Below are 20,788 nucleotides of genomic sequence, written 5' to 3'. Positions count from 1 at the left end.
CTAAATGCCTAATACATGGACTTTCCCAAACACCCCTACCGTTTCATCAGAAATGGACTGTTCCAAAAGTTCGCACTGGGGTTGCTAGGTTACGGAGCGGGAGAGAGAACCGTATAGCGGAGTTGGCTGCACGTTGTAGATAGTTTATAGACCGAAACAGGTGGATTAAGTGCCAAAGTATTGAAGTGTTTATTGATTATGTATACGTGTGCGTGTATGACGATGTAAGTAATTATATATGTATATAAGTAACTTTATAGGACATTTACATATTATAGTTATGATTGGTGTGATAACATGCAGATGTTTACACTCTAAATATTATTCGATGATATCCAATCAACTATTACTTCATCCAGTTAGCATTCTTGTTATGTGTATATGTTTATATTTATTCATTTAAAATCATAAATGCTTCTTTACATGTTAACAATGCACATGCGCTCTAAGTTTTGCATAATAGCAGCGCCATTGCACGTGCACGGCAGAGACGAGCACGTGAACTGTGCATGCACATAAATAACACACTTTCTACATGTTCGTGTTTAAGTTTCATAATATAAGTAGTTGTAATTATAGTATAAATGCAGAGTTGTTGTGTTTTAGTTATTATTCATTATTAATCTGTTTACTAGTGGATTATTTAACCGTTGTAATATTTACATATTCATGTTTGTACTTTATTTATGTTTCAGAACCACACATTTCTTATTCAATAAACAAACAACATTTCTTGAGATATCGTTGTCTTGACCAGCAACCTGTAGCCTTCAGCAATCCAACCAGTGGTTGAAAAAGAGATTTTACATGGTCCTTCGAGCCGGATGCTGACTGGCTACAGAGATGTCTCAACCAAGGAAAGAAGCACCTGTTGTACGTCCACGACGACAAGTTAAACCCCCAGCTCATTTGGTAGATTACGAGCTTGGTGATCCATTACAGCATCTACAGCCACTCCCTATGACAGGGCGAAGCAGAGTACAGCCCCCAAGCAATGCAGATAATTCCAGATCGACTTCGCCTATAAGTCAGGTGGCAGAGTATGAGAAATGGAGATTAGAAGATGAGTGGTATGCGTCTGATGAACAAGGAGAAGATGTCGAGCTTAAAGCTATATTACGTACAGTGCAGAATGATAGCGCTGATTTACGTCGTCAAACTAGTCAGCTGCCATTGATCATGTCGGCATTACAGGAGATGCGAATGCAGAATGCCATGTTACATCAGGAGCTACAAAGCCTGAAAGCAGAACAGAGAGCTCAGTCAGTAATACCACCACCCGCATCCTTCGTTCCAGTGGCTAGTCCAGAGACCTCATACTCATATCATCCAGTGCCAGCTCCACGGACAAGAGCGCCACCACCTGCTTCCATGAGAGCACTGCACCCAGTTCAAAAGGACGGATACACTGACTTAACTGAGGACTTCAGGAATTTAGACATTTCTTCCTTCGCTCACGAGAGAGTACAATCACGAGTACGACACAGCAGTCCGTTTCAACCCAGATATCCCCCATCTTCTCAGCACATCTCATCTCATCAGTCAAAGTTTGAGACTCCAGTACATGAGCAAATGCCACCTGCTCCTCCAAATAAGACTCAAGATGTTAGTCAGCATTCATTTACACAGGAGAAAACATACAAGGGCCCTGCTCCAACCATTCCCTTTCTAACATCTGCTGATCCTAGACAATTCTCTAGACTAAAAATAGCCCTTGAGAACATTCTGCCTGAGGATGCCACAGAGCATTTCAAATTTCAGATACTTACTGACCACCTGAAGCTGGAGGAGGCACTTCTTGTGTCAGATTCATACAGTAATTCAAGGTTTCCTTTTACTAATACCATGAGAGCACTAAACAAAATGTACGGTCAACCCCACCAGTTAGCCTTACAACGCATCGCAGATCTGATGGATGGACCAAACATTCGTAGCGGTGATGTGAAAGCTTTCCGGCTGTTTGGACTCCATGTACGCTCATTGGTTAGTATGTTGGAACAACTTGGCCAGAATGGAATGACTGAGCTGGAGTGTGGATCACATGTTTCCAGACTTATGAGCAAACTACCACATGACCTCAGGTCCAGTTTTAAGAGGTACATACATCCTCTGGGAGTTACCATTCCTACATTACTGGACTTCGCCGAATGGCTTGAGTACGAGCTTCAGGTTCAGGAAGACCACACTGATTACAGCCCGCAACTCAAACAAGTGTCATCGGTTCAGAGAAAGGAAATGAGGAAAGAGTATAAGCAAAACCGCAAACCCACTGCCATTTTCCTTGGAACAGAGAAACCAAAGGCTGCTTCTGTATCACCAGCTGATCAGAGACCAACTGCTGCTAAGAGAGAATGGGTGAATGCTTACTGTGCATACTGTGATAACAACAGACATTACCTGAATAACTGTGAGAGCTTTAAGTTACTAAGCAAAGAACAGAAAGTGACATGGATTAGGAGCCAGAATAGATGCTGGCGCTGTGGACGCGGTCACCAAGCAGCTTACTGCACTCTGAAAGTTCTCTGTCAAACCTGTAACAGAAAGCACTTGGTTGCACTACATGATGTAAATGAGAAAGGTAGAGAAACAGAAGAATCTGTTCCGACCAGTGCAGTACTATATGTTGATCGTCCCACCTGTGACAACAAGATTCTGTTAAAAGTGACCAAAGTTTTGCTCAGAAATGGCAACAAAGCTATCGAGGCTTATGCTGTACTTGATGATGGGTCAGAGCGAACCATTATCCTAAATGATGCAGTACAGAAGCTAAAACTGAAGGGACAGCCAGAGGACTTAGCCCTTCGCACAGTCAGGCAAGAGACACAGACCATTCACGGGGCGGCTGTAACATTCACATTGTCTTCAATGGATAACCCTCGTAAGGTTTTCAGGATTCGGAGTGCCTTTACAGCTGATAGCCTGGGACTAGCGGAGCACACCCACCCAGTAAAGGTACTTCAGAAAAGATACAAACACCTTGCAGGTCTGCCGCTTCAGCATTTTCACAATGTGAAACCTGTGATTCTTATTGGTTCTGACTGCCCTCACCTCATAACACCCATAGAACCAGTCAGACTAGGCCCACCGGGTGGCCCTGCTGCTGTGAGAACACGCTTGGGATGGACATTACAGGGTCCAGCACAAGATATAACAACCAAATTTTCCCCACAGCATTGTCTCTTCACTAGCCTGCGACCCATTGACAGCCTGTATGCTGATGTGGAGAAACTGTGGAAAATGGACATCCTCCCATTTCAGAGTGAGAAAGTACTAACAAGGTCACGACAAGACCAGGAGTCCATACAGCTACTCCAAGACAAAACAGTGAGAGTAGAAGTTGATGGAGTCCAGCGATATGCAACCCCTCTGCTACGTGTTAAGAACATGCCATTCCTTCAGGCACCCAAAGAAGCTGTACTGCCACAATTACGGGGAATTGAAAATCGGTTGGAAAGAAAACCTGACCAAGCAGCAGCATACCAGGAAGAGATAGTCAGGTTACAGAAAGCCGGCTACATCATGAAACTCAACCCTAAGCAGGTGAAACAGTCCAAGGAAACTTGGTACATACCACACCATATGGTAGAGCATAATGGAAAGAACAGGGTCGTATTCAACTGTTCATTCACATACAAAGGCCAAAATTTAAATGAGTTCTTGCTACCTGGTCCAACACTCAGTCCTTCTCTCCTGGCAGTTCTACTACGTTTCAGAGAACATTCCATTGCAGTTAGCAGCGACATTCGTGGTATGTTCCATCAGGTGCGCCTTCTGCCTGAAGACAAGCCGCTGCTGCGATTCCTATGGAGAGATTTACAGAAAGATAAACCGCCAGAGGTATATGAATGGCAAGTGCTTCCCTTTGGAACTACATGCAGTCCCTGCTGTGTTACATTTGCTTTACAGAAGCATGTTCAGGATCACAGTGAGTCCATAGACACACAGGTTTCCGTGGAGAAATCTTTTTATGTTGACAACTGCCTTCAAAGCTTCGTCTCCAGTGAAATGGCCAAAGACCTAGTAGATAGACTCCGCAGTCTCTTAAGCTCGGGAGGCTTTGACTTAAGGCAGTGGGCGAGCAATGATCCATCAGTCATCAGTCACTTACCAGCTGACGTTCAATCCCAAAGCAGTATTCAGTGGCTTAGTGAAGGTCATCAGAACGCACAGGAGTCAACTCTTGGTTTGCACTGGCACTGTTTATCAGACACCTTGTCATATAAACCTCGCAATCTTGACCACTCCCCACCTACAATGCGGAGCATCTACCATGTTCTAGCCAGCCAGTATGACCCCATTGGCTACATTGTGCCATTTACTACACGAGCCAAAGTAATTGTGCAGAGATTATGGGACAAGAAGAGAGAGTGGGATGACCCTAGATTGCCTGGGGAACTGTTAAGCTCATGGAAAGCCTGGGTGAACGAGCTGGACGAATTACAAAACATCAACTGGCCGAGGTGTTACTGTAGCAAAGAGCTCGATCATCATACTAGTGTGAGGCAGATTCATATTTTCTGTGATGCTTCAGAGCAAGCTTACGGCTCCGTAGCATACCTGCGGACGGAAGACCAGGGTAGAGTGGAAGTAGCCTTTGTTACCGCCCGATCCCGTGTAGCTCCTAAGAAACAGCAGACCATTCCTCGCTTGGAGCTATGCGCCGCTCTGACTGGCGCACAACTTGCAAAAGTTTTGAGAACAGAGCTAACTTTGCCTATCCAAAGCATTACTCTGTGGTCTGATTCCACAACTGTGCTTAACTGGCTTCTGTCACAATCTTGCCGATTCAAAGTGTTTGTAGGCACCAGAGTGGCTGAAATACAGGAGCTCACGGAGTCTGATACCTGGAGGTATGTGCCTTCACAGGACAACCCTGCAGATGACATCACGAAAGGTAGATCTATCCGTGACATAGGCAGTGAAAGCAGATGGTACAGTGGGCCCAAATTTCTTAGCCAAACATCTCATAGCTGGCCAGAGATGCTGTCGCTAACCACCACTAATCATGACAACGAACTGAGAAAGTCAGCCTTTTGTGGTTTAACAACTTCCACTGTGCCTACCCCAGACCTGCAGCAGTACTCAACCTATACAGATTTGCTAAAGGCCTATATTCAACATGCCAATACACCAACAGCAGATGACTATAAAGGAGCAGAGCTGGCAGCTCTTCGTAAGATTCAAACTGACTCCTTCGCAGAGGAACTGTCATGCTTAAGAGCAAACAAACCCTTGCCAAAACATAGTCGACTGTTATGCTTAGCTCCTGTATTCGATGATGTCATAGAACTTATACGTGTTGGTGGCCGCCTCCGTCAGATCAGCCAACTGGAAGAAGATGCCATTCATCCTATCGTCCTTGACTCACGCCACCCAATTACCAAACTAATAATCAAAGAATATGACAATCAATTGCATCACCCAGGGCCAGACAGGGTGTTTGCTGAGCTTCGAAGAAAGTACTGGGTGTTACGGGGACGAGCAGCAGTCAAAAGTCATCAACGGCAATGCACAGAGTGTCAAAGATGGCGGGGACAACCACACCCTCCCAAAATGGCAGATCTTCCTCAGGCCAGATTAAGGATCCATCAACCAGTATTTTATTCCACGGGTGTAGACTGTTTCGGACCTTACACTATAAAAGTGGGACGTAGGAATGAAAAGAGATGGGGAATCATTTTTAAATGCATGACCTCACGGGCAGTCCATATTGATATACTTACCAGTATGGACACAGATTCCTTCTTGATGGCCCTACGGAGATTCATAGCCAGACGCGGCAAACCCTTTGAGCTCTTGGCAGACCAGGGTACCAATTTCAGAGGAGGAGAAAGAGAACTAAGAGAATCGTTTATGGCTCTTCATCCTGAGTTACAAGCTCACCTCGCCAGCCAGCAGATAAGATTTCTCTTTAACCCACCCAGTGCACCTCACTTCGGAGGATGCTGGGAGAGAGAAATACGTTCTCTAAAGGCAGCGCTTCAAGTCACACTTGGGGCCCAGACGGTCAGTGAAGAAGTACTGAGAACAGTCCTTATAGAAATAGAAGGTATTCTCAACTCCAAACCCATTGCCTACACCTCTTCTGACATTGCGGATCCAGACCAAGTAACTCCAAACCTCTTGTTGATGGGGCGGCGGGATGCCTCATTACCTCAAGTCACATACCATGATTCTGAACTCTTGAGCCGTAGAAGATGGAAGCATAGTCAGCTCCTCGCTGATCATTTTTGGAGACACTTTATTCGTCACTACTTACCAAACCTTCAGATTAGGCAGAAATGGAAAACAGGAGGACCTGATCTGCAGATTGGAGATACCGTTATGATCATAGACCAGCAATTGCCACGTGCTTTGTGGCCTGTGGGAAAGGTTGTTCAGGTACATCCTGGAACTGATAAGAGAATTAGATCGGCAGAGATACAGGTGAAAGACAAAACTTACACCCGACCTGTAGCCAAGTTAGTATGTCTGCCCCCTCTCCATGATTAACTCCCATCCTGGACAGATAGAAAGATGAGCCACTTTTAAGAATCAAATTCACAAGGTGAATTTGGGGGCGGCTGTAGAAACTAAATGCCTAATACATGGACTTTCCCAAACACCCCTACCGTTTCATCAGAAATGGACTGTTCCAAAAGTTCGCACTGGGGTTGCTAGGTTACGGAGCGGGAGAGAGAACCGTATAGCGGAGTTGGCTGCACGTTGTAGATAGTTTATAGACCGAAACAGGTGGATTAAGTGCCAAAGTATTGAAGTGTTTATTGATTATGTATACGTGTGCGTGTATGACGATGTAAGTAATTATATATGTATATAAGTAACTTTATAGGACATTTACATATTATAGTTATGATTGGTGTGATAACATGCAGATGTTTACACTCTAAATATTATTCGATGATATCCAATCAACTATTACTTCATCCAGTTAGCATTCTTGTTATGTGTATATGTTTATATTTATTCATTTAAAATCATAAATGCTTCTTTACATGTTAACAATGCACATGCGCTCTAAGTTTTGCATAATAGCAGCGCCATTGCACGTGCACGGCAGAGACGAGCACGTGAACTGTGCATGCACATAAATAACACACTTTCTACATGTTCGTGTTTAAGTTTCATAATATAAGTAGTTGTAATTATAGTATAAATGCAGAGTTGTTGTGTTTTAGTTATTATTCATTATTAATCTGTTTACTAGTGGATTATTTAACCGTTGTAATATTTACATATTCATGTTTGTACTTTATTTATGTTTCAGAACCACACATTTCTTATTCAATAAACAAACAACATTTCTTGAGATATCGTTGTCTTGACCAGCAACCTGTAGCCTTCAGCAATCCAACCAGTGGTTGAAAAAGAGATTTTACATAACAATTTACAAAAACAAAATAAAACACTCAATAAGTTCATCATTTTAAATTGCATTTATAAATTCTTAATTTAATAATGGAATTTCAAAATGTATTTCAAAAAGCGAAGAAATAAATAACTGGATTTATAAATTGAACTACAAATACAGGTTTAAATGAGGCATTTAAAAGGGCATTTCCGTTTAACATTTCTGTTTTCATTTTCCCGATGGTTCTCCTTATTCTTTTCGCTATTCAATTTGCATTTTAGCCTCTCTATTTAGCTTTTCCGTGACTCTTTGGGTCCTCATCCGAGATCTATAAATCTGTGCATGATGTACAATCAGAGCCAATCAGCGAGCTTGTTACATCCACCTGGCCATAGCTAATTTGCATTTCTCATTTGACCATTTGCAAGGACCCACAAACAAATCTATTAATTGCTATTTTTATTGTCCAGGTAGTTATTAAATATTGAAGTTCTTTATTACATTTTGCTTGACTCTTGTGGTCCTCCATATATTTGTGGTAACTGTGGTCTAAGAGAAATAATTGACTCTGGTCCTTTGAATTATTTGAAAATAATGCACACGCACGGTGTAACGGCACGACGCAAATTACCACCTTGGTTGTGCATTATTTTCTTATAATTCAATGGCCCGTCGTCAATTATTCCTTACGAATACTACCCTAACATCATTTAAAGTAAATAAAAATCAAACGATTGTCTTATTTTCCCTGTCGTGACGTACATATCTGAGAAAAGGCTTCTGAAATGAGAAAGAAGATAGGGCGGGACTTTAATTATTCATCCATTGAATTGATTGGATCGTTGAAAGTTGGGTCATGTTGCTAATTGCTGTAATCTTTTCCTGGACCCCACCCTCCCGCGGCTGCCGTTCCTTGTGACAATATTCCCAAAAAGTTTGTACATTTATTGTGACTTTAAATGATCGTTTGATGTTTTATCATATATTTTTAGATCCAGATTAAAGTCTCATAATCTAATGATCATCAAAGTTTGGTTTCACATTCATTTAAATTTTTACATGATCTTACACAGTCAATATTAAAGATATCAAGGTTATTTTTAACAGAATAATCTTTACGTTATGTAGGATGATTTTATGTAGAAAACATTCAATCATTAAAATGACTTTAGCTGGGTTTTTACACACTGGGTCACAATTATTTGTCACAAATCGTCAGTGATTATTAAAATTTTAAAGGTGCATTGTGTAACTGTTAGCAGGATCTCTTGACAGAAATGCAATATAATCTGCATAACTATATTATCAGTGGTATATAAAGACCTTACATAATAAACTGTATTGTTTTTATTACCTTAGAATGAGACGTTTTTATCTCCATACATCGCGGTTCCCCTTACATGGAAGTCGCCATCATGTTTCTACAGTAACTTCTCTACAGAGCGCATTTCGTCCCTACGTTGTTTCAGACGACAACAAGTTTGTCCTGTGGCAGCTACTATTTGCGTTGAAATTGAGGGGTGAGCTGTTGGTTGCAAATTGCAATCTCACCACTAGATGGCGGTAAAGTTTACACACACCACCTTTAAAAGAGCCACTATGGTCTGATTCATGATTTTACATTAACTCCTGTAAGCATTGCATTGTGAGCGAATGTTTCAAACATGGTAAGAAGTGTCACATTTCCGACTGACGTCAGAGGTATTCAGGCCAATCACAACGTACAGATTAGCTGGCCAATCAGGGACACAGAGCTTTTCAAATTCATGCGTTTCAGGAAGAGAGTGAATTCTGGAGCTACAAAAATGTACGGTATGTGGAAAATAATGTGTTTTAGCAATTAAATAGGTGCTCTTTAACAAAGCAGATTATAAAAACAATAAAAGTCACTACTATCAGAGCATCAAACCATTTGTAAAAAAATACTGCATTTAGGAAAGTTAAAGTCCCACTTACCTGAGCTTATGAAGTCACATAAATCTGTATCAATGTTGCATTAGGTGCCCTTAAGTGTCATCGAAAACACAAGATACTGAATCTCTCCTCAAGATTTAATTTTAAATAAATCTGATTTCAACACAATGGCATATTCTTCCATTTACACACATACAGAATTGTAGGGCAGTGGTTCTTCATTCTGATCCTTGAGGACTCGCAGCTCTGCACATTTTGTGATTGTTTTCGGCACACATTCAAGTGCGTTTACTCTCCCGATTATGATACTGGATTTACAGCAGTCTGATTGTTTGTCCATACAACCATCGATCTGTTCATCAGGTGTATTCACACAGGTGTCCGCAGCCGGCCGGACAGTGATCGGACTGCTTCAGCCAATCCATCAGATGCTCCAGATGCCCACCGTGACTGCAGCCCTGACACCACACGAACAAACCCTTCACTACATGATGACACACGGCACAAACACTCGCACACTGGTGACACCTGCCGAGGAGAAGAAACAAACGCATTACAATCCCGATAATAAGCACTGTGTCCTGGAATATTGTGACTTGACGAATTGTGAACTCAAATGTCATTCACTAGGAGTGAACCAGCAAGGGGATTCAGACAAAGCACAGATTGTCAAGTAAAAATCTAACCTGTCACAGATCCAGCCCTTGTTGCTCATTGGTCGTTTGCAGTTGCTGCAGTTGATGTGTAAGGTGGTGGATGCTTGATTCAGACACATGATCGCTCCGCACGTGCTCAGTTTGATCACCTCATTGCTGACGTTCCACAACTCGAAACGCTGCAACAGGTCAATGTAAGACATGTACCAGTGCTCCTGAAACACAAACAAATCATCATTTTATCACATTGATAAAAGACCACATACACACACACAAGACTCAAACACACGCACACTATTGCTCTACCTGTGTGAGTTCATCGATCTCCTTACGAATGCGGTCGCCCAGCACGATCAACACGGACACGGCCATCTGCACGTCACCCTGCTCGGCGTAATAACACAGCATCTCCTTCACGATGGGACAGAAGAACTTCGGGGGCAGATGAGCAGAAAAGAGCAGCTGAGAGACAGAAATGAGACTGAAAGACTCCATAGGAGTCAGACACATGCTCTCCGCCTCGCTCCCGCTCACGTGAGGGGACTCCGGCTTCTCCTGCAGCGGTTCGGGAGCCGACGGGTGATCCATGATCTCGTGGCGTAACGGGAAGGCCTCCTGTGGAAGAAGATACTCCGGTTCCTCTGCTGAAGAGAGAGATATACACTTGACCCAGCATCACATGTAAGGTAATCCCAGAATGCATTGCAATAGATGTGCACATGAATATATTGCTTATTGATTTATTTATCTCAGTTCCCTTAGAAGACAGTTCCCTACATAGACAGCATGACAGCTCACTAGGAGCAGGTGAGTGGTTGTTTTACCGACCTGGCTGGTTTTCATGTTCCATGCTGTACAGATCATCATCATCCAGTTCGGCATCTCCAAACAGATACTCGGCTTGACCCTCGCTGCCCTCCGTCTCTTCGTTCTCTGCACAGAAGCACTTGATTTGATTTCTCTCCACACTCAACAGCATTTAGGTTTGGCAGATGAACATCTGGGCAAAAAGCCAAACAGACCGCCAAACCACTAAAGCATGAGCGAGCTATTAACTTACTCGAGTAATAATCCACTTCGACAACAACTGCGCCCCTGGGGCGAAATAATAACCCTGAGCTGTTTAAAGCATTAGTTTCACTCAAAAATAAAAATCTTGTCAACATTAACTCTCCCAGGGGTTTTTATGTGACTAAAATAAGTGCTGATTTCGGGATAAAGACCACCATAAATCTCATCCATACATTTATTGTTTATAAGATATGCAAGAATCAATAACGTCTGTGGTCACGCAGCTTTAGTGTTGGGTAAAGTAACTTTTAAAAGAAATGCATTACAATATTAAGTTACTCCTCAAAAAAGTTACTAATTGCGTTACTTAGTTACTTTTTATAGAAAGTAATTCTTACGTTACTTTTAAGTTACTTTTTCTTTTCTTGGCTTGATCTCTTTCAGACCTTGCACACTGCAAAAAATTATTTTCAAGAAAAAAAAATCTTAGTATTTTTGTCTTGTTTTCAGTAAAAAATATCTAAAAATTCTTAAATTAAGATGCTTTTTCTCAAAACGAGTCTAGTTATTAGACAAAAAATATCAAATTTAAGTGATTTTGTTTTGTGCAAAAAAATCACTTAACTTTAATATTTTTGGTCTAAAAACTAGACTCGTTTTGAGAAAAAGCATCTTAATTTAAGAATTTTTAGATATTTTTACTGAAAACAAGAGAAAAATACTAAGAATTGTTTTCTTGAAAATATTTTTTTGCAGTGCAGGTGTTTTTATGATCGCAAAAATGTCAAGCTATGGCCTGCCATCTCCGTTTCTGACTCCAAGTGTTCCCGCTCAGGCGCACATAGTGCGTAATTCCACGTTAATATGTTTAATTCAGTATATTATTTTATTTTTAAACAAATTAATTAAACTGAAAAGTAACTCGCATTACTTTTTTAAAAAAAGTAACTCAAATATTAATGTGTACATTTATAAAGTAGTGCATTACTTTACTCCTACTTAAGAAAAGTAATATTATTACGTAATGCGCGTTACTAAAAACTATTCTTAGTATTTTTGTCTTGTTTTTAGTAAAAATATCTAAAAAATTTTAAATGAAGATGCTTTTTCTTGATGAGCAAAACGACTCAAGAAAATAAGTCTAGTTTTTAGACCAAAAATATCAAATTTAAGTGATTTTGTAAATAAAACAAGCAAAAAAATCTGCCAATGGGGTAAGCATTTGTTGTTGGGGTAAGCAAGTTGTTTTTCTTGAAAATAATTTTTTGCAGTGTACCCACAACACTGCGCATCTTTTTATTTTAAAGGGATAATAATAATAATAATAATAATAATAATAATAATAATAATAATAATAATAATAATTTACTCACCCCCAAGCTGTCCGAGTTGCATATGTCCATCGTTTTTCAGACAAACACATTTTCAGATATTTTAGAAAATGTTTTAGATCTTTCAGTTGATTAAATGGGAAGTTATGGGGTCCATGACCTTCAAGTCCAAAAAAAGTGCGTCCATCCTTCACAAATTAAATCCAAACGGCTCCAGGATGATAAACAAAGGTCTTCTGAGGGTAATCCGCGCGGTGTTGTTGTAGAAATATCCATATTTAAAACTTTATTAACGTAAATAACTACCTTCCGGTAGCGCCGACATCTTAGACTCCTCTGTACTCAGGAGAGAGTATTAGCGTAGTGTACGCACTTTTCTTAGTGACGTATGACAAATTCAGAGGGTGGGGGCACAGAGCAGCAGCAGAGTCGCCTCCGTAGGCTGCGTAAGCTCTCATCCCGAATGCGGACGCAACTAAGATGGCGGCGCTACCGGAAGGTATTTATTGACGTTAATAAAGTTTTAAATATGGATATTTCTACAACAACACCGCGCGGATTACCCTCAGAAGACCTTTGTTTATCATCCTGGAGCCGTTTGGATTTATTTTGTGAAGGATGGACGCACTTTTTTGGACTTGAAGGCCGTGGCCCCCTAACATTACATTTAATCAACTGAAAGATTTAAAACATTTTCTAAAATATCCGAAAATGTGTTTTTCTGAAAAACGATGGACATATGCAACTCTGACAGCTTGGGGGTGAGTAAATCATGGGTTTAATATCATTTTTGGCCGAACTATCCCTTTAAGGTGAACTCTGAGCTCGTGCGTCTCACCATCGTTGTTGTTGTTCTCCAGGTTGTCTTGTCTGTTTTCTTTGTTTCTTTCGTTCAGAGCGGCGCTCATCTCCTTCATACTGAAACTACAGAGAGACAATTGAGCGATGCTGATCCAGTCAAAATTCAGCTGGGATTCAGACATCAAAGGTCAATACCTGTTGACGAGTGGGAGGTTCCCTGATTTATTCAGATTGTGATTGGCTGACAAGCATGGATTGGCGGGCTCTGAGAACATGATTCGCAGCATAGTCCATGTGGTCGATTCCTGGACACATAACAGTTCAAAACAATCCGTTGAAAGTCAAACAGATATGAATATTAAAACAAATGGGTTTGTACCTGAGGTCTGTTAAGCCTCTTGGCAACTTGAGCGTTGTGCTCGCAGAGTTCACCGAAGGGTTTCCCGCTCAATAGGTAACTCTGTGCCGTCTTAATAAACCAATCCATCCCGACACTGCTCCCCGCCTCGCTCTCAAACACGCTGAGAGCGCTGGATACCTGCGCAAACTGCTCCGTCACATCCGGCTTCTTGAAGAAAAAGATGGGGTACCGCCGATCTCCGCCCGGGTACGTTTTACGCCCAACGTCACCTACAGATGGGGGAGCTAGAAAGAAATAGGATTAGACTTTTTCAAGTGTGCATCCATTTTTAAGTTCATTGTGTGCTGTATATTAATCTAATCTCTATATGTCAGATATTCAATGTGTCCTCCTCCATGCTCATCACTCACCCGCCATCAAACTCTCCTTAGCAGCGAACGCCAGGTCACCAAACAGCCCGAAACAGAGTCCCTCCGGGTTGGCGCGATCCACTGGCCTGCTGGCATCTTTAAACCAGTGCTGATACAGCGTGCTGTCCTTTGACCCTGACAGCAGGTAATAGGGGTCGTGCTGGTTCCTCCACACGATTCCCGTGGTCACGTCTTTGTGTTCCTCGAACGTAGCAAATGGAATGAACGGTCGGCGGACGTCCCACACGTAAATGTTGTGATCCACCATCATGGAGCAGGTGGCCAAGTGATGACGCCGCTCCGGGCGCCACTTCACCCTCGCCACCGACGCGATGGTCTGGACGCAGTAGATTTCCTTCACGCGATTGGTCGACATATCCCAGACCTTCACCATCTTATCACGGCCGCCAGTTGCAAGCCATCCTCTTAAAAACAGTGATGTAATATGAATATTAACCAGTGATATTACGGCATAACATGTTTTGATCAAATCTCACAGATTAAATAACTCCCTGCGCTACATCTAAACATTTCGTACAAATAATTGGTGTAATGCACACAAACAGAAGAAAACACACCTGTCCTCAGGGTGCCAGTCGCAGCAGAACACAGGACCCGTGTGTGCGGTGAACATCCTCTCGTACCGGTCGGGTCTACGGATGTCCCAAAGCTGCACGTTTCCATTTTCAAATGAGGCCGCAAAGGTGAAATAATCCTTCATACTGAACTGTACATCTCTGACGCTCTCAGACTGACCTGAGAAACAAACACCCATCTTATTTATCTATTATTTATTTAATCAGGGACAATGCACATTAATAATACATAGATATGTAAAATGTGCCATATTTAGCCAGTATTGTCTGTCACTTTTGTTTGCTTAAACTATCCATTCTACTTTACCATCCATCCTAGAAATAAAAATTCCTGTCCTGAATAATGGTATATTAAAAACAGCATACCAAAAGGTACATAGGCATGCAATACCAATGGATTTCTGAAGTATGCAAAAGTAGGCAACCAGCATGCAAATGAAAGCAACCTGCATGCAAAAGTATGCAACATGCATGCAAAAGTAGGCAACCTGCATGCAATTCCAATGGGTTTCTGAAGTATGCAAAAGCAGGCAACCAGCATGCAAATGAAGGCAACCTGCATGCAACAGCAGGCAACCTGCATGCAAAAGTAGGCAACCTGCATGCAAAAGTAGGCAACCTGCATGCAAAAGTAGGCAACCAGCATGCAAAAGTAGGCAACCACAATGCAAATGAAGCCAACCCGCATGCAAAAGTAGGCAACCCGCATGCAAAAGTAGGCAACCCGCATGCAAAAGTAGGCAAACCGCATGCAAAACTAGGCAACCCGCATGCAAAAGTATGCAACATGCATGCAAAAGTAGGCAACCTGCATGCAAAAGTAGGCAACATGCATGCAAATGAAGTCAACATGCATGCAAAAGTATGCAACCTGCATGCAAAAGTAGGCAACGTGCATGCAAAAGTAGGCAACGTGCATGCAAAAGTATGCAACGTGCATGCAAAAGTATGCAACGTGCATGCAAAAGTAGGCAACCTGCATGCAAAAGTAGGCAACCTGCATGCAAATGAAGGCAACATGCATGCAAAAGTATGCAACCGGCATGCAAAAGTATGCAACCTGCATGCAAAAGTAGGCAACCTGCATGCAAAAGTATGCAAAATCCATGCAAAAGTATGCAACATGCATGCAATAGTATGCAACATGCATGCAAAAGTAGGCAACCTGCATGCAAAAGTATGCAACATGCATGCAAAAGTATGCAACATGCATGCAAAAGTAGGCAACCTGCATGCAAAAGTATGCAACATGCATGCAAAAGTATGCAACCTGCATACAACAAGCATATTTTTAGGGATATCATTGCTTACAACTCACTGAATTATGCAACTGTTCTCTGGTGTGGTATTAATATGCAAGTAAAACCGCATGTAGTATGCCCTAATATGAGCACTTTGTGTTAAAAAGCATGTACTTATTCTGCTTTAGGAAAGTGTGCAGATGGGATATACAGCTCATGCAGCTGTTACTGTAAAGGCAGAGATGGTCATCTGCATATATCTGTGACCATAAAGTATGTGCTTGTGGGTTTACCTGAAAACGTGCTGACGCTCTCTTTCTTCCTTAGGTCGAAACACTTCATAAATCCATCCTGAGAGCCGGACAGCAGCATGTGAACTTCAGTAGGATGAAAACAGACTTTATTCACAGTGCGCTTGTGCTCTGTAAACAGCTGCTCCTGTTTGTTTCGGCACGGCCGCGCTAGGTTCCAGGTGACCACCGCTCCGTTAGTGGCAGCAGTAGCCAGCAGATTTTCCTCCATCTGATGCCACATGACATCTGCGCAGCTGAAGTTCAGCGAGGGTTTCCTTCCCACCCGCAGGTTCAAACGCTCCACGAAACCATCTTCCTCCAGACCGTATATCTTAAAAATATTGCGCCCTGCAACCACCACCTGAGGAAAAGGTCACAAGTGACCAATCGTAAGCAAGCAGGAGTGATCTCAAAAGATATTCACGCCTTTTAATGTAAATGTCATCTATTAGATTGAACAGACACAACTTACTTAACTTTTTGTAAATTTAAGTAAATGTATGAAGTTTACACAGTAACATGTATGACATTTAGGTTCTCATGCAATGATTCTTAGACATTTTAAAGTGTGGCTTTAGTATCCAAATGCACTGGATATCTAATATGCTCTGCTGAAGGAAAACAAGACAGTGCAGGTGTATTTTTACCTGAGTAGCGTCTCGGCACACGCTGATGGCATTGGCTGGAGCATCAAGGTGGCAAAACATGGTACGGCCAGTGATGGTGCTCACCCTGGTCATCTTCTCCATCTCAGGCTACAAAATAAAGGCAAAATAGAGAAGATAGACACAGGTGCAGCGAACTGCTGCAGTCCCTTCTTTGGCCAGCAGGTGGTGCACTGGACCTATTTAAAACAAAACAAGATAAGCATTAAATTCAGCTTAAACAACTAAACATCATGTCTAAAAATCATCTTAGTGCTTGTACATATTAGTGCTAGAATATTTTATTGGGAAGAAATTGTGAGTAGGGAGCTTCAAATATTTATTTAAAAATATTTGGCTCCTATTTTATTTATTTATTTATTTTAGTTTTTATTATTTAAATGTATTTAATGTTGTTTGATGTGTGATTGAATTGTATTTTTTATACATTTAAGCCTTCTTTACCCAAGACAATAATTGATAGACAATAAAGTTTTTTGAATTGAATCATACATGAATGAGGTGAGAGTTTCATATTTGCATACTTACAGTGCACGATAAAATCCAGTGAGTTTCTTTCAAGTTCAAATATTTTCACATTTAATCCAAATCAAGACCTCTGTCAAAATCAGGAGGCAAAAACAGAAACATTAAGTAAAATAAAACCACTCTAATTAAAAGGCCTTCAATTAAATAAGCTCATAATAATAAAGGAATATGTTAATAACTATTACACAACGATATATAAAGATTAGATTTTTGTATCATATTTAAGTAGTCGGATTTTTTTTTACCATAATTTTACACATTATTCCAAAGTGATTGTGCGAGTGGAAAAATATCTAATTAATTCTAATATTAATTTAATTACACAGACTTTTATTACATAGATATTCCCCGTCTGAGTGTCTTCCTCACGCACTCCTCGTGACAGTTGGCTTGGCGCGCTTGACATCTTTCGATGAAATTACACACAGAGACGACGGTGTGTTCGACGTCATGCACACCGATCGGCTCATGGAACTGCGCAGATTGACCTAAATATGACATCACAGTCCCGCGAGAGTGATATGAGCACTATGGGTTTGAGTCGCTCTCGCGGTACTGTGATGTCATATTTAGAACAGTCTATACATTTTAATTGCCAGCGGAGATACAACAATAATCATAAATATAAAACGATATAAAAAATACATGATTTTATCATTACATCTGAAAGAATGAGATGAAAGGAACAATATAACAAGAATAAACAAGCATAACTGAAAAAAGTACTAACCATCTGTCAGACAGAAACTAATGCATCTTTGTAAGTTACTTTATATTGGAAATTACACTGCACCGCAAATATCATTTTCTCCTTTTAGATGTATGCATGCGTGTTTCTCCTCAATAAAACAACTTTCAGCATACACAGCATTCAGTAGTAATGTTCTAGTTTCATATATATATATATTTAAATCAAAGATACGTCTGCATGAGCAGTTTGCATGACCATACAGCTATGCCATCTATCTTATAAATGAAATGTATAATTTGTGGTGCATTACATTATTGCAGAAAATATAAGGAGTTTGACTGTTAAAGCTAGTAATAGCAGCTAATGCTAACAGCACAACTCATTAAAGCAACATTTCTACAACCTTGGTTTCAAATACGGCGCCTACTGTTTGCAGACATAAATGTTAATTCCTGTCGTGAGTTTATATATTGATAAAATAACTGAACTCACCCTTTTAAAAACAAAAGTGTGGCGTTCACGAGGAGCGGAAGTAGAATCATTGTTTACGTTTTCTGCTGACGTCACTTACCCCGTATGGCGCGCTGGATTGCAATGCAGCTCTTTGGTGTCTAGTGAGTTGCACTGCAGAAGTTTTGAGTCTTTTTAAAGAGCTAACATTAAGTAAGAGATTAGACAAATGTATATATATATCTTAACAAATGCTAGTATGATGTCTGTAGTACATGTTAACATTTGCTTTAATGTGTCTGTCTGTCTGTCTCAGTCATGTCTGTAAATGAGAGACTGTACAACTGTGAGGATCCTGCTGTTTGGAGAGGGATTTATGGAAAATACTGGACTGTGGTTGAAGCCAAATCAGCTTCTAAGAAGGGGAAGGGGGCTGGAAAATTGTTGGCACTGGACAAATGGTTTGAAACACAACAACACAACACAGTATTTTTAAGATTTACTGACTTTTGGACCCTAATACTTCTGGCCCTGGTCTTTTTGTATATATTTGTATTTATTCAATTGTTGGTTGACAAGGCCTTTAACATTTGGAGCCTCCACTGACTACAATCTAAACAGCTGTTTATTGGTACTGTTGATTCATTTTACGCATTTAAGCTCACAGCGTACACTACATTATCAAGGCTCACGGCATCCCGGACATAGAAATTCATCTTTTTAGTCAGTGAAAAGTCATGGAATTGGACATTTAGAGTGGGAACCCTGTGTCATTCCCAATGGGTGTCTCATCCTGCATTTTATTTCTTGTTTATATTCCAAATGTGTCACATTACTGAGGTTAACAAGTTGCAAATGTTATTTTATGTTAAGGTCTAGGATCCATTTTGGACAATTACCATTGAAATTACATTCTGGTGTGTTGTGTCGTTGTTTCAGGTTTCAGGAAGAGCTTCCTGCAGCGATCTCGGATCGCTCCGAGCGTTCCCTCACACATGCTGAGCTTGCTAAAATCATGGAGTGGAAATTAACCGTAAGCGTAATAAAAATAGAGGTGTTACAATAAATGTGTGAAGATGGCCAAACAAGAACTGAACTAACCTCTCATTGACATCACTTAAGAACTACACATACAGAAACATCAATTATACACCAGTGCTCTCTTTTATGATTGGCTCTCCCAGAAAGGAAAGTTCCGCCCACGTTTGCAGCAGCTGATTGGCTCTAACAGCGAGGAGGAGGTTCATAGTTTGACCAGCGAAGCATTCGGTTTGCTGCCCGACGTCCGTGCAGCAATTACAAAGTTAACCAAACTCAAAGGTGTCGGGCCAGCGACAGCATCAGGTACCTGTGCACATATATAAACATCAGATCATGCATACATATATTTACTGATCAAATTAAGCCGAAACCATGTTAGATCTGCTTTATGAGTCATCTGTCTTTCTTTCGATGGATTAGCCGTGCTGGTGGCCGGAGCTCCTGGTGAAATCGCCTTCATGTCCGATGAAGCGGTGGAGAGCATCGCTGAGCTAAGGCCGGTCGAGTACACAGCCAAACATTACGCTCTTTATCTTCAGAAAATGCTGCAAAAAACATCACAGCTTAACCAAGGTGATGATGTTGTCTCTTACTCTGATTAGTTTTATTCATTGAAGTACAAAAAAGTAGGGCTGTCAAGCGATTAATCGCGATTAATCGCATACAAAATAAAGGTTTGTGTTTGCATAATTTTTGGGTTTGTGTGTATATATACATATACATAATGATTACACACAGTACATAAATTATGCAAACAAAAACTTTTATTTTGTATTCGATTAATCGCGAATAATCGCTTGACAGCCCTACAAAAAAGTAAAAATTAAATCTTTAGCTACTCCTTAAATGTAATGAAAACAAATGGGGGCGGGGCCTGTTAAGCTTGAAAATGATATAGCACCACCAGAAGATAACGCATGTGGTTTTTATACATCCTTTATCAGGATCTTAAAACTTTTATCTCTCTACTGTTTGTAGCTGACGACCAGAAGGACTGGACTCCTCATAGGGTGGAGCTGTGCTTATGGGCGTGGACGGTAGCCAATCAGATTCAGCCCTCATTATTACAGGAATTCAGCCTAATAAATGTTGCAGACAAGGAGACCAATGAGAAACCAGGGAAGAGAAAGAGAAGTGATGAAAAGCCATCGAAGAGAATAAAGACAGATCATTCTTAAAGTCAGATTACAGCGACATTTCTCTTCATGCGTTTATGTGCTGTATCATGAAGATTGTGTTTCTTTGTGACAGTATAACAGTTCCTTAAAATGTTTACTGTTAGTTTGTTCCTGGATCTTATTGTATTCTTTTCTAAATTGTTGATATAATTGTCGTTTAAATGTTTTCAATAAAGCAATGAAAGTGATGTGCGTGTGTGATGCAGTCTCAGATGTACACAGATATCTCCTCACAGTATGATCTTTATTTCAAACAGCTGAGAGCAAACA

The 20,788-nt window shown here is 40.9% G+C and overlaps 3 protein-coding genes across 6 annotated transcripts; 2 read left to right on the top strand and 1 right to left on the bottom strand.

Annotated features, from left to right (window-relative positions):
• Nucleotides 1-89: 89 nt before the first annotated feature.
• On the top strand, nucleotides 90-9,153 carry LOC135744582 (uncharacterized). Of its 2 annotated transcripts, XR_010530764.2 has the most exons (3): nucleotides 90-224; nucleotides 696-6,796; nucleotides 7,268-9,153. XR_010530764.2 is itself a non-coding variant. In XM_065262808.2 (2 exons), exon 2 carries the CDS (start codon nucleotides 844-846, stop codon nucleotides 6,490-6,492), a length of 5,649 nt encoding a protein of 1,882 aa, XP_065118880.2. In that variant the 5' UTR covers nucleotides 90-224; nucleotides 696-843; the 3' UTR covers nucleotides 6,493-7,261. The 2 variants fall into 2 exon arrangements, 1 of the variants encoding a protein (XP_065118880.2); XM_065262808.2 differs by lacking the exon at nucleotides 7,268-9,153 and having other exon boundaries at nucleotides 696-7,261.
• Nucleotides 9,154-9,388: 235 nt separating this feature from the next.
• wdr24 (WD repeat domain 24) lies at nucleotides 9,389-18,412 on the bottom strand. 2 transcript variants are annotated; one of them, XM_065258760.2, is made up of 13 exons: nucleotides 18,342-18,412; nucleotides 17,159-17,228; nucleotides 16,613-16,809; nucleotides 15,966-16,326; nucleotides 14,414-14,591; nucleotides 13,836-14,260; nucleotides 13,444-13,709; nucleotides 13,260-13,369; nucleotides 13,102-13,187; nucleotides 10,750-10,854; nucleotides 10,228-10,562; nucleotides 9,952-10,136; nucleotides 9,389-9,793 (listed from the first exon to the last, which is right to left on the bottom strand). In XM_065258760.2, exons 3-13 carry the CDS (start codon nucleotides 16,712-16,714, stop codon nucleotides 9,625-9,627), a joined length of 2,322 nt encoding a protein of 773 aa, XP_065114832.1. In that variant the 5' UTR covers nucleotides 16,715-16,809; nucleotides 17,159-17,228; nucleotides 18,342-18,412; the 3' UTR covers nucleotides 9,389-9,624. The 2 variants fall into 2 exon arrangements, with proteins under 2 accessions (XP_065114832.1, XP_065114831.1); XM_065258759.2 differs by having other exon boundaries at nucleotides 9,392-9,793; nucleotides 10,228-10,565.
• On the top strand, nucleotides 18,379-20,706 carry LOC135740418 (uncharacterized). Of its 2 annotated transcripts, none has more exons than XM_065258767.1 (6): nucleotides 18,379-18,512; nucleotides 18,616-18,760; nucleotides 19,239-19,332; nucleotides 19,484-19,643; nucleotides 19,761-19,913; nucleotides 20,319-20,706. In XM_065258767.1, the coding sequence occupies exons 2-6, from the start codon at nucleotides 18,618-18,620 to the stop codon at nucleotides 20,516-20,518; spliced, it is 750 nt and encodes a 249-aa protein (XP_065114839.1). In that variant the 5' UTR covers nucleotides 18,379-18,512; nucleotides 18,616-18,617; the 3' UTR covers nucleotides 20,519-20,706. The 2 variants fall into 2 exon arrangements, with proteins under 2 accessions (XP_065114839.1, XP_065114840.1); XM_065258768.1 differs by having other exon boundaries at nucleotides 18,400-18,463.
• The last annotated feature ends 82 nt before the right edge of the window (nucleotides 20,707-20,788 follow it).

Source organism: Paramisgurnus dabryanus, chromosome 22, assembly GCF_030506205.2.
Source record: "Paramisgurnus dabryanus chromosome 22, PD_genome_1.1, whole genome shotgun sequence".
NCBI lineage: Eukaryota > Metazoa > Chordata > Actinopteri > Cypriniformes > Cobitidae > Paramisgurnus > Paramisgurnus dabryanus.
Note: the sequence above shows the minus strand (reverse complement) of the source record. Positions and strands in the feature narration are given on the sequence as shown.